Below are 13,600 nucleotides of genomic sequence, written 5' to 3'. Positions count from 1 at the left end.
ATGACAGCTTGGGACTCTCCACCTCGGATAGGCACAAGCCATCAGTTCTCTGAAAGGTGCAGAGTCCACCACTTGGAAAGGAAGGGACTGCAGCACTAGCAACTTGGACAGGAGCACATTCAGCTTCTGTGCCGTTGGATGAGTGCACACATACTGTTGTCTCTATTTGCAATCGCTTTGGTGATCGATTGCTGACGGACTGACTGATGAGGAGTAAGAGGGCGAGGAGCATCAGGACCAGTAGATGATGGGAAGGACAGACAGCTCCCTTCGGCTGAAGTGGTGGAGCCTTGACTGCCTGAAATCAGCTGCGTGCCACTGGGTGACGCAGCACATTGGAGCCATGGTTCTCTCAGGCCAATTTATGGTGACGCCACATATTTTGAGGCAGGGCCATGGTGCCATTATTGACACCCTGGCCACGCTTCACCTTCTGCCCACAGATTCTACATATGGCTATTTTCACTTCCTCTGGCAGCTTAACAAAAAACTGCCACACCGCCGAGTAGGTGATTTTACCCCTAACACTACGCACTGACTGACTGCTACCGCCAGTGCCTTCATGAACTCGTGCACCTCTACTTCCCAGGCAGGTAGGCTCCTACGAAGCGGGTGGTCTAAAGAGGGCTTTAGAACATATAACTGCATCACTGAACAGCAAATATATTTTTATTTTGCCACTATTACACGGCAAAAAGGGTTTTAGAACATATAACTATTCCGTTAAACGGCAAATATATATATTTTTTGGAACTAATACATGCCACAAAAGGGTTTAGAACATATAGCTGCACCGCTGAAGGGCAAATATATTTTTATTTTGCCAATATTACATGACAAAAATGTCTGTAGAACATATAACTGCACCGCTGAACGGCAAATATATTTTTCTTTTGCCACTAATACTCTACAAAAAGTGCTGTAATTTTGGCACTTCACCACAAACAGTTAATAAGCCTTTTTTTCCCTCTAATACAAGCCAAAAAATGCTTTAGAAGATATAACTGCACCGCACAAGGGCAAATGAGACATATAAATATTTCCTTGTAATAAACCCTGTTAATGGCTGTATAACCCCAATAACAAGAACAGTTTGCTGGAATTAAAGAGTTCTATAATAATAATTTGGGTTCCCAGTCAGTGCAGCAAGGTGTAATAAGATTGTTCCTATTACCCAGGCTCTAACCTCCCCTACTGAACCCTGTTCAACATAAATGCTGTGGAATGATTCCTCCCTATCCTTTCCCTACACATTGAATAATCTTTCCCTGCACTTGTAAATAATCTTTTTAGCACAATGAAGTTTTTTCTAGCACTGTCCCTAGCACCTGCTGACTTCTCTCCCTGCACTAAGTACACTGGAAAATGGCAGAATTCAAGATGGCTGAGGCTATTTATAGGGATGTGACATCACAGGGCTAGCTGGCTGTTGATTGGCTGCATGCATGGCATTATGGGTGATCCCGTCTTCCCACAGTTCCTTGCTCCATGTCCTCACATGTGCAGCAGCCATTTTAGGAAAAAATTTGATTCTTTACCACGAAGCGTGAGGAAATTCGGTGCAAATCGAATTTTGCCTGAAATTCGGATCCTATTACACTACGTCAACTACGATTCGCTCATCTCTATAAACAAATGTACATAATATAAAATATTAAAGAAAGTATGGTGAGGGTATAGGCTTGTATCTGGTTATCTAAATCAGGTTTTGAATGATGAATAATAAAGAATTATTAATTTAAATGGTCTTTGTTATATGAAGTATGGTAGATTCCAGTCTTGAAGTTTTTCACAATTAATTTATGGTTTTGTGTTTGCAGTCCGCTACTTACGCATTGCAATCTATTCTTCTGGTGATAAATTTGCTGATATTCTGCATATCTTTCTCCGTCTCAATTTTTGGATGCCGTTCACTGTGCATGTTATCTTCAAATAGCCCTCAGGTGAGTCCAGCATGCACACAGGATAAAATCTGTGGGTATCCAGTAAGTGTTCACAACATTTTCTGTACTGAGAGCCTGGGCTTACTGAAGAAACAGACATTTGATTTTATTGAAGGAGTTCTCAGCCCTGGTCCAAGTGCCCTAGTAGGATATACACACATCACAAAGATGATCTGCTTGGGACCATTTTCTCTGGAATCATAAGATAATGCCTTTAATTCGTTATCTTGCCACAATGTAACGAATGGAGTGTACTGTCTCCCGGTATCTGCTCCAGCATGCAATGCAATTATCGGTTGGCATTCAGTTGCCATGGCAACCAGGCCTGCCATGTTAGGACTCATTACATCCTGCCTCTGCGAGGGTGTATAGGATGCTTGTAAAATTTTTCAATATGGAAGTATTGTACAAGTGATCATGAGGTGCTGAGTGGTTGTTATGACAACTGAGGGGCCTAGTGAAGACTTCCAGGCCTGCCATCCTACTACTGTTATTACACCATGCCAGATAAGAGATACATTGATGATATCTTTATTATCTGGGACGGGGATGAACACTCAGCCCTAAAGTTTCACGAAAAACTGAATAATACAAACTGGGGGATCACCTTCACTCCAAACTTTCAGAAACAACAAATAGACTTCCTAGACATTACCATCAATATTACAAATAACATCGTCACAACAAAGACATTTTTTAAACAGGTCGACACTAATAGCTATATACATTATAAGAGCTTTCACCACAAAAAATGGTTACAAAATATACCATATAGCCAGTATAAGCGCATTAGACGTAATTGCACAGAAAACAAGACCTTCATCGAACAAGCAAAAATTATACAAAAAAGATTCACTGATAAAGGCTATCCAAGTCAATTATTAAAAGACGCATATAAAAGGAGCCTAAGAAATACTCAAAAAGAATGCCTACTGAGTGTAGCCAAAGACCAAAAAGAAGAAAACCTAAAACATTTAAACTTAATTATGCAATATAATACATCCAATAAAACTATTCGCGCAATACTGTCCAAACATTGGCACGTTCTGAGGCAGGATCCTTACCTTGAAAAATATCTCCCCAATATACCTACGATCACATACAGAAGAGCACCTACAATAAAAAGTGTTCTAGCCCCGAGTAAACAGAAAAAACAAACAAAAATTAAAAACATAACTAGAAAGGAACGCGTGGGTAGCTACAAATGCGCCACGAAACGATGTTTGTGTTGTGACATCATCACACACAATAAGACCTCCTTCAGTTCCACAAAAAACGGCACTAGCTTCCCAATAAAATACCATCTAACTTGCAAAAGTAGTTACGTCATATACCTAATCGAATGTGAATGTGGCCTCCAGTATATAGGCCGTACAACACAGGAACTACACTGCAGAGTCAACCAGCATAGGCATAACATACAAAAACTATCCATCAAACATAGCATCTCCCGACACTGCGCTACCACACGAGAAAAAAATAGACATCAACTAACAATCACTCCTATAGACCATATACCACCCAACCCATATAATAGATTCAGCATCCTCCAAAGAAGAGAGGTCTATTGGATTTACCAATTGGATACCCTGAGGCCATATGGACTAAACGAAATGAGCGAAACCATACTTTAATAAGGAAACTATATGTATTACCCCAATATGTGTGACCAAAGTAAGATCATTAACACTAACGCGTGCGGCTAGAGATGACCGACTATATATGTGTGTCCACGGATACACATGCCCGTGACGGCCGCCCTGCACCAACATGCATATTTATACCGTAATCACCTAGGACATGCATATACATATACCGCCACCATATATCTATTTATTTAACATACAACCGTATGCGTATATCCATTTATTTATTTATTTATTTAACTCATTCAATTCATTTAACTCATTCAATTCATGTATCCCAATTACTTCTTATTCCCTGTGCATACACGTGCGTACATATTTATGTGTATACAAGCACATAGGGGTAAACGTTTATGTTTTATGTTGTTCCATAATTCCTTTTACCATATATTTATATATATATCTGTATTTTTATATTTTACTATATTTTATAAACGCAAAAATACCCCTTTGCATATCTACCTCCCATAACACTTGCGTACGTTACCCCCGCAGTCAAATATGCTGGTTACTAATGTCACACAACTGAAGGACACTGTCATGTGATCGGGGCTATGAACACCGCCCCCTGTACGTCATTCCCAGCCTCTACGCCCCTTATACGTCACACGAGTACCTAGCAACGAAAGCTACACAAAGCCAGATAACCCAGCCTCTCCCCTGTCACTAGCCAGTACTCCTCCCATGTCCCGCCCTCCAATCTGTCTGTCCGGCAGTCACTATACTGTCGACTAGCGGACCGAAATGCCTTAGATCGGCACAAAAAACCTCCGGTCAGCACCTCTCGTCTACCAACACTTTTTCCTTACAGACATCGCTGCGTACAATCAGCGCTTAAGTTTCAGTGCCACGACATCACAAACATCTTCCCCCCGCTTTGTGACCCGCCCCATCCCCGCCCTCTATGTTAATCTCCCCTATTCACTGCTCTGAGAACACAGATACCGGCCGTAGGGGAGGTTACAGTAACCTAGCAACACCAGACTCTTCCACACCCACAAACCCGCCCCCCTCACGCCCCCTATGTCACTGCACATCGCGCCCAAACAGAGTTTATATAGTAAAGCACACCAGAACACATGTTTTATTCCTATAATTTTTATTGTCCTGATGAAGGGGGCAGTCCGCCCCTGAAACGCGTAGACCTTTGAATAAAAGATTACCTATATGGTAACATTGCAACACGAAGTCTTTCTTCCGCATCAGCGCCGTTTAAATTTGGTCCGACCTTCCTCATTCAACTACACCATGCCAGAGGCAGACTGTAGTAGATAGAGAGAAGCCAGAATAAAAAGCAGCTAAGAATGGAAAGCTCTTGCTCTGTCAATCCCATCTGAATGGCTGGCAAGTAATGCAACAGTTTATGGCTGGTTTAATGGTATCACTAGGGCTTCTGAATCCTGACTTGTGATTGAGTCAGCTTCAAAAATTGGTTGTCTTGTTTTAATGAGACAACTCATTTAGGGTCCATTCAGATGTTCGTAGTGTTTTATACAGCACTATACCATGCCAGAGGCAGACTGTAGTAGATAGAGAGAAGCCAGAATAAAAAGCAGCTAAGAATGGAAAGCTCTTGCTCTGTCAATCCCATCTGAATGGCTGGCAAGTAATGCAACAGTTTATGGCTGGTTTAATGGTATCACTAGGGCTTCTGAATCCTGACTTGTGATTGAGTCAGCTTCAAAAATTGGTTGTCTTGTTTTAATGAGACAACTCATTTAGGGTCCATTCAGATGTTCGTAGTGTTTTATACAGCACTATACAGCACCCCGCACTATACAGTATACAGCACCACACAGTATACAGTAACCCACACTATACAGCACCCCGCACTATACAGTATACAGCACCCCACACTATACAGTATACATCACTCTACACTATACAGCACCCCACAGTATACACTATACAGCATGCCACACTATACAGCACCCCACACTATACAGCACCCCACAGTATACAGTAGAGCAGTATAGCACTCCACAATATACAGCACCCCACAGTATACAGTAGAGCAGTATAGCACCCCATAGTATACAGTAGAGCAGTATAGCACCCCACACTATACAGCACCCCACTATACAGTAGCTTACAGTATATTAGCATAACAGCCCTTGTCACCTTTTCCTGATGTAATCTTCACACAAAAAAGCTCCACAATTATGGCAAACTTCTCCTGCAGGCTGCAGCAACACTCCTGGTAGAGAGAAAGGACCTTTGATTACCTCATAGCCATGTGACCAGTAATATCGCTATGTTACTGGTCACATGGTGATGATGTCATCTGAGGTCCTTTCTCCTAAGAGAATCACAGCTCTCACTCTCACAGTTTTCTGCCTGGAGTTTCTAAGTTTGTTAGAAGTCAAGGACGTGTTGTTCTGTGGCATAGGGGGCTTGAAGGGGACAACCAGGCTCTTCTTTTGCTGGATGGCGTACATTTAAACCAGATTGGCCTAGATATATTTCTGTCTGGATTGCAGGATGGGGCTTAAAGAGAGTTGGCTTTGTTGGGTGGGGCTGGCCGGAATTCCAAGTAGGTCTACTCTGGCTTTCTCAGTGGTGATAGTCTGGGCCCGAAGAAAGAAAGGGATGTCCTCATGCTTGCTGTCCAGCAGCTTGCATTCGGATGGTATTCAGTATTTGGCTTTAAGGGCATAGACTTAAGGATGGTTTAATTTAATAAAGCTGTGGCCAATACCACTTAACCCAAAACATTGGTGTATAGTGGTTATTTGTATGGAAGGTGGAGAGTTGAGTTAAAAGCAGGAAAAAAGGAAGTTTGTTTCAGAGGGCTTGTAATGTGAGTTCCAGGGATTGCAGGGAAAAGTAAAAGAAAGGGGATTGGAGGATTTGTACCCCCTTTTTCCTGTATGTTAGGTTATGGGGAGTGGAGCTGGGAAGTTTATAAAAGAGCCGGGTTGTGGTAAATGCCTACCTTTGTTGGGAGTCAGCGTGAGAAACACCCGCCCACCCCCACACCCTTTTTTCTATTTATGATATTTATATTTGTTATGTTTAGATTTCATTATATGGAATTGATGTTCTGTTTATTTTCTCATAATCCTTTTAAGTCCATTGACTTACTTCTATAGCCGCTGGTTGATGCACTAGGGCATCCATTTGCTACAGGTAATTGTCACAGCTGTGGTGATAGTCTGTGCCCGAAGAAAGAAAGGAATAGCCTCATGCTTGCTGTTGGACCATTAATGGAATTCAGTATTTCGCTCAAAGGGCATAGACAAGGATGGTTAAATTTAATAAAGCCGTGGCCAATCCCACTTAACCCAAAACATTGGTGTATAGTCGTTATTTGTATGGAGGGTGGAGAGTTAAGTTCAAAACGGTAAAAAGTGAGTTTCAGAGGGCTTGTTAGGTGAGATGATCGCTGCAGTCCCTGCAGGCTGCAGCAACACTCCTGGTAGAAAGAAAGGACCTTTGATTACCTCATAGCCATGTGACTAGTAATATCGCTATGTTACTGGTCAGATGGTGATGTCATCTAAGGTCCTTTCTCCTAAGAGAAGCACAGTTCTCACTCTCTCTGGAGTACACGCAGGCAGGCTTGGCAGCACCCCCTGTGTAGCTCATAGCCTGATACCCGGGACGGCCTGATACCCAGGCAATCCACTCAATGTAATTAAATTTGTGGGCAGTGGCCAGCAGGGCTCAAGAGGCAGCTGCCTTGGGCCCCCCAGGAGCAACTGGGCCCAGGGCAGCTGCCCCTTTTGCCCTGCGTTAAAGACGCAGACATCCTCTTATTTTTTTTCCGGAAATGCGGATGCGGATAGCACACTGTTTCCTGTCCCATTGAAAATGATTAAAGGGGTTGTCCCACTTTGCTGTTTCAATCTTACCAGCAGTAGATGTCCTGATAACTTCCTGCTTCTCAGGCAGTTGAGTGAAGGCCACGCCTCCTCATGACTCACCCTCAGAGCTCAGTCCGTGCTCGTTCATGTGGATGAGTCATCCACATGGAGCCTGCAGAGTAATGTAAAGCCCATCCCCCTGCTGGGGAATCACTCAGTGACCACTGACCAATGCTAGTGAACTAATGGAGTAACTTGTGGCTGTCCTGCATTCTAATACACTTACACATAAAACCTGTGTTACAAACCCATTCTGTGCAGCAAAAACAATAAATCACTACAGCCCAAATGCATGTTAGCTAGTAGCCATATGATCTGTGCTAGATATAGATAGATATATCACTGACTTATTACCCAGCTTTCCCGATGTCTGATATTATAACTGACTATTACCCAGCTTCCCGGTGTACAATATTATCACTGACTTATTACCCAGCTTTCCCGGTATCAGATATTATCACTGACTTATTACCCAGCTTTCCCGGTGTACAATATTATCACTGACTTATTACCCAGCTTTCCCGGTGTACAATATTATCACTGACTTATTACCCAGCTTTCCCGGTTATCAGATATTATCACTGACTTATTACCCAGCTTTCCCGGTGTACAATATATCACTGACTTATTACCCAGCTTTCCCGGTATCAGAATTATCACTGACTTATTACCCAGCTTTCCCGGTGTACAATATTATCACTGACTTATTACCCAGCTTTCCCGGTGTACAATATTATCACTGACTTGATTATTACCCAGCTTTCCCGGTATCAATATTATCACTGACTTATTACCCAGCTTTCCCGGTACAATATTATCACTGACTTATTACCCAGCTTTCCCGTACAATATTATTGTACACCGGGAAAGCTGGGTAATAAGTCAGTGATAATATCTGATACCGGAAAGCTGGGTAATATCACTGACTTATTACCCAGCTTTCCCGGTGTACAATATATTGTACACCGGGAAAGCTGGGTAATAAGTCAGTGATAATATTGTACACCGGGAAAGCTGGGTAATAAGTCTGTAATAATATTGTACACCGGGAAAGCTGGGTAATAAGTCAAGTCAGTGATAATATCTGATACCGGGAAAGCTGGGTAATAAGTCAGTGATATCTGATACCGGGAAAGCTGGGTAATAAGTCAGTAATAATATCTGATACCGGGAAAGCTGGGTAATAAGTCTTATAGACTTATTACCCAGCTTTCCCGGTGTCTGATATTATCACTGACCTATTACCCAGCTTATATGGAACTCGGCCACATATCAGTGTATTACCCTATCTCTTCACCATTCTTTATATGACATATATTGATAATCCCCACCTCACCAATCACTGAGAATGTACCAGCGCATACCTAGCTCTGCTACATATCCATTTTATGTCAGTCCTACACCTGTACTATCTCTCCACCATTCTTTATATGCCATATATTGATAATCCCCACCTCACCAATCACTGAGAATGTACCAGCGCATACCTAGCTCTGCTACATATCCCGGTTATCTCAGTCCTACACCTGTAATATCTCTCCACCATTCTTTATATGCCATATATTGATAATCCCCACCTCACCAATCACTGAGAATGTACCAGCGCATACCTAGCTCTGCTACATATCCCTGTTATCTCAGTCCTACACCTGTAATATCTCTCCACCATTCTTTATATGCCATATATTGATAATACCCACCTCACCGATCACTGAGAATGTACCAGCGCAGACCTAGCTCTGCTACATATCCCTGTTATCCCTGCTGTCCATAGATATAATATAGTTGCCCCCAGTCTGCATAAAATTCATATAGTTGCCCCCAGTGTCCATTCATATAATATAGTTGCCCCCAGTGTCCATTCATATAATATATAGTTGCCCCCAGTGTCCATTCATATAATATATAGTTGCCCCCAGTGTCCATAGATATAATATAGTTGCCCCCAGTCTGCATAAAATTCATATAGTTGCCCCCAGTGTCCATAGATATAATATAGTTGCCCCCAGTCTGCATAAAATTCATATAGTTGCCCCCAGTGTCCATTCATATAATATAGTTGCCCCCAGTGTCCATAGATATAATATAGTTGCCCCCAGTCTGCATAAAATTCATATAGTTGCCCCCAGTGTCCATACATATAATATAGTTGCCCCCAGTCTGCATAAAATTCATACAGTTGCCCCCAGTGTCCATAGATATAATATAGTGGCCCCCAGTCTGCATAAAATTCATACAGTTGCCCCCAGTGTCCATACATATAATATAGTTGCCCCCAATGTCCAAATATATAATATAGTTGCCCCCAGTGTCCATAGAATACATTTGCCCCCCCAGTGTACATAAAAATGCCCCCATGGAATTTCCTATGAAACCCCTTTATTGCAGAATATTCAATTATCGTTGGTCGATTAGTGGGTCAGCAGATATTATACTTACAGTATCCTGTTCCTCCGACGTCCGTCCGCTCACTCCGCTGACTCGCCCGAACTGTTGTGACGCCCGCGCATGCGCAGCTTTATCCAAGACGCGGCGGATATACTGCGCATGCGCGGTCGTGCGCGTTCATGTAGTGGAGAGGGCGGACGATAAATTTACTCCACTGTAGTGCGCAGGCGCGGCAAAAGGATGCGGCCGGCGAAAAGCGGCCGTATCCAGGGGAGATCCTAGTAAACAAAGGATAGTAATATAAGCTGTTTTAGGGTGAAGGAAAGTTTTTTTTTAAACACATATATAGGAAGAAATGTTCACTGGGGGACAATAAATTAGGATAAACCGATTTAATGAAGTGGGACAACCCCTTTAAGTCCGCAATTATGAGGAATGGATCTGGACCCAATCAACGGACGTCTGAATGGACCCTTAACTGTACTGATTATATGGCCAATATGGAAAATAATGAGTGTATGTCTGTGCTATCAAAATCAAAATAATCAAGAAATTGAAATTTCTGATGTTGGGAAAAATGCATTCAACATTCTTAATTAGTTTCATGATGAATGGTATAATTCCTATCTACTATGTCATTTTATAGTGTAGTAAAACATAGTTTGACCGCAGAAGAGGATGATCTCTACATGTATACCTTCATTCAGTGGCATACCGCCAATATAGGGAGACCACGCAGCTGCTATGGGGCCAGTGGGAGGGGGGGCGGAGTGCATGGAAGGCACCGCCCCCTATGTCTGCTCTGCAGTTATTGTTTTACCATCACCGGGCACTCCATCCCTATCTGGGGCTCGTGCAGGCCCTGCTTCCCCAATACCCCCCCCATCCCCCATCTGATGAGCAATGTCCCACCTGAATCCTGACATCCTGCAGCACCGCTCATTCTCCTTCCTCTGTCTTCTAGGCACTGGCCAATCAGCATTTAGCAGTGCAAAGTTCCTGCTGCTGATTGTCTAGTCTCAGCAGAAAGAAGCAGAGCAGAACTGTGCAAGCGGGCGGATGGACGGGGAAGCCGCGGTAGTCTTGTATATACCGCCCTCACACACTGCGGCTGCCAGTGCACCTGCTGCCTCATTTAGCCACTGCCACCGTCTGGTTCGACACAGTCCCGACTCCAACCAGCCCCCAGGCTCAGTATTGCTGGCTTGTCCCTGGAGCCTGGACTGTTGTGTGCGACAGTGCTGCCACCGCGGACAAAGTTAGGGCTCTTTCACACCTGCGTTCTATTCTTCCGGCATAGAGTTCCGTCGTCGGGGCTCTATGCCGGAAGAATCCTGATCAGTTTTATCCTAATGCATTCTGGATGGAGAGAAATCCATTCAGGATGCATCAGGATGTCTTCAGTTCCGGACCGAACGTTTTTTGGCCGGAGAAAATACCGCAGCATGCTGCGCTTTTTGCTCCGGCCAAAAATCCTGAAGACTTGCCGCAAGGCCGGATCCGGAATGAATGCCCATTGAAAGGCATTGATCCGGATCCGGCCTTAAGCTAAACGTCGTTTCGGCGCATTGCCGGATCCGACGTTTAGCTTTTTCTGAATGGTTACCATGGGTGCCGGGACGCTAAAGTCCTGGCAGCCATGGTAAAGTGAATTGGGGAGCGGGGGAGCAGTATACTTACCGTCCGTGCGGCTCCCGGAGCGCTCCAGAGTGACGTCAGGCTCCCCAAGAGCATGGATCACGTGATCGCATGGCACGTCATCCATGCGCATGGGGCGCTCTGACATCATTCTGGAGCGCCCCGGGAGCCGCACGGACTGTAAGTATACCGCTCCCCCGCTCCCCACTACTACTATGGCAACCAGGACTTTAATAGCATCCTTGCTGCCATAGTAACACTGAAAGCATTTTGAAGACGGATCAGTCTTCAAATGCTTTCAGTTCACTTGCAGTGTTACGGATCCGGCGTGTAATTCCGGCAAGTGGAGCCTGAGTTGTACACTCACAGCAGTGAGTGACAGACATGTTTAAAAAAGGTTCATGGGGGTGGTGGGGGGAAGATGGCAGCAGCCCTCTTAATAAATAAAGGACTTAGGACAGTGGATCGACCCCATCATTTATCCCCTCAGGCACCACAATTAATGATGATCGTGGCACCTCTGAGTGAAGGTTCCCTCTAATAAAAAAAATAATAATATGATTTATCCTTAACTGTTTTAAAAGTTTATTTATACATAGTATTTCTTTATTTATTAGCAAATGGGTGTGGCAGGGGAGGAGCCAGAGCCAGGGTTAAGTAATGGACAGAGTTAGGGGGCCCAATTCTGATTCTTGCTATGGGGCCCAATGACTTTTATTTACACCCCTGCCTTCATCAAGATAGCTCCTTTAAGAAAAAATAATAAAAATGTTGTACATGCTTCACACAAATATAATTCTTATTAATAGATAACAAGTGGGTGTTCCTCTGAAACCTGAAAACATATTTAATCCCCCACCTGCATGACCCATCCTGACCCACTCTCCAAAGGACATGTACACGGCCACAATTATATCCCACATTTAATTGCATCATTTTTAGTTAACATTTCACGCACATTTACCAAAGTCAACTTGAAATAGGACTGTCTTCCGTTGGAATTTGCTGCAACTTATTGTGCCAGAGTCTAGGCCGACCAGAAGATCTTCTGCTGGTAAATACCTAGTCTTTCTGCTCCACAAGGAAAAATTGTGATATGACACCCCTCCCCAACTCCCCATTATTCACTTGTTCCAGATTTGTGCTGGGGATTTTTTTTTTTTTACATGAATCCTAATCACACTACAGTAGTGTCCTACATTTTGACTGCAGGTCTAACTGAACTTTACTCATGCTTTACTGTACTTACTGTTTTCTCTGATTGTAGGTATTTTTGATCCAAAACGATCTTGTATCCATGAATCCTTCTACAGTTCCAGCCACAGGATTTTCTCAGCTGTTTGCTCCAGCAATTGCACCACTCCAACCACCACCACAATATGTGTTCCAAGGAGTCAAAGCCGTACCAATGTCATAATCATCTATTTAAAAAAAATGATGTCTGTTTTTTTTTTTTTTCCAACTCAGCCATCGAGAACTGTGAAAAAACACACCTGTTTACCAGCACTCAGTTCTGACTCCCTGGCTACCAGACTCTCTGCACTGCATTTCTGGTTGCCATCTGTTAAATTACGCATAGATGGGGTCAGGTGTGTCACTGCAGCCAATGACTGGCCTCAGCAGTGATGTCCCCCCCCTAGTCAAATATTCTGCCAGGCGCTATGTCATTTCTGAGGCCAGTCATTGGCTGCAGCTGCACATGTGACCCTATCCAAGCAGGAAATTACTTGCGGGGACCAGAAATGAAGTACAGAGAGACCCCGAACCAGAGGGCCAGAGTCGAGGGCAGAAGTATGTTTAACTTTTCAGGTCCTGATGGCTGGTGGTGAGATTTAATTAAAAAAAAAGACAACTCTTTTAATTGAGTGGTAACATAATTTTGAATAAAATAAAATAATTAAAATATATTGGCCGATCACTTGATTTGGAATTGGAGTATGAAAAGTATGGAAGTAGAGCTGGAGAAAATTGAAGTTGTCTATTTATCTAGATCCAAAGTTTATCACAAATAAAGATAGTTTAAAAAAGAGCTATGATCAGATATTATTTGCTAGAATGTATGGGGAAAGTCTTCAGACTAGGGATGAGTGAACTCGAACTGTATAGTTCGGGTTCGTAC

At 43.3% G+C, this 13,600-nt stretch overlaps 1 protein-coding gene across 1 annotated transcript in view; it reads left to right on the top strand.

Annotated features, from left to right (window-relative positions):
* LOC122924064 (membrane-spanning 4-domains subfamily A member 4A-like) overlaps nucleotides 1-13,258 on the top strand; it is a 74,440-nt gene extending 61,182 nt beyond the window's left edge. Inside the window, exons 5-6 of the mRNA XM_044274983.1 lie at nucleotides 1,821-1,943; nucleotides 12,749-13,258. Coding sequence (XP_044130918.1) covers nucleotides 1,821-1,943; nucleotides 12,749-12,898 — 273 coding nt within the window. The 3' untranslated portion in view covers nucleotides 12,899-13,258. The remainder of the gene's footprint in view (nucleotides 1-1,820; nucleotides 1,944-12,748) is intronic.
* Nucleotides 13,259-13,600: the final 342 nt, after the last annotated feature.

Source organism: Bufo gargarizans, unplaced genomic scaffold, assembly GCF_014858855.1.
Source record: "Bufo gargarizans isolate SCDJY-AF-19 unplaced genomic scaffold, ASM1485885v1 original_scaffold_2195_pilon, whole genome shotgun sequence".
NCBI lineage: Eukaryota > Metazoa > Chordata > Amphibia > Anura > Bufonidae > Bufo > Bufo gargarizans.
This window is presented reverse-complemented; position numbering and strand designations above follow the sequence as displayed.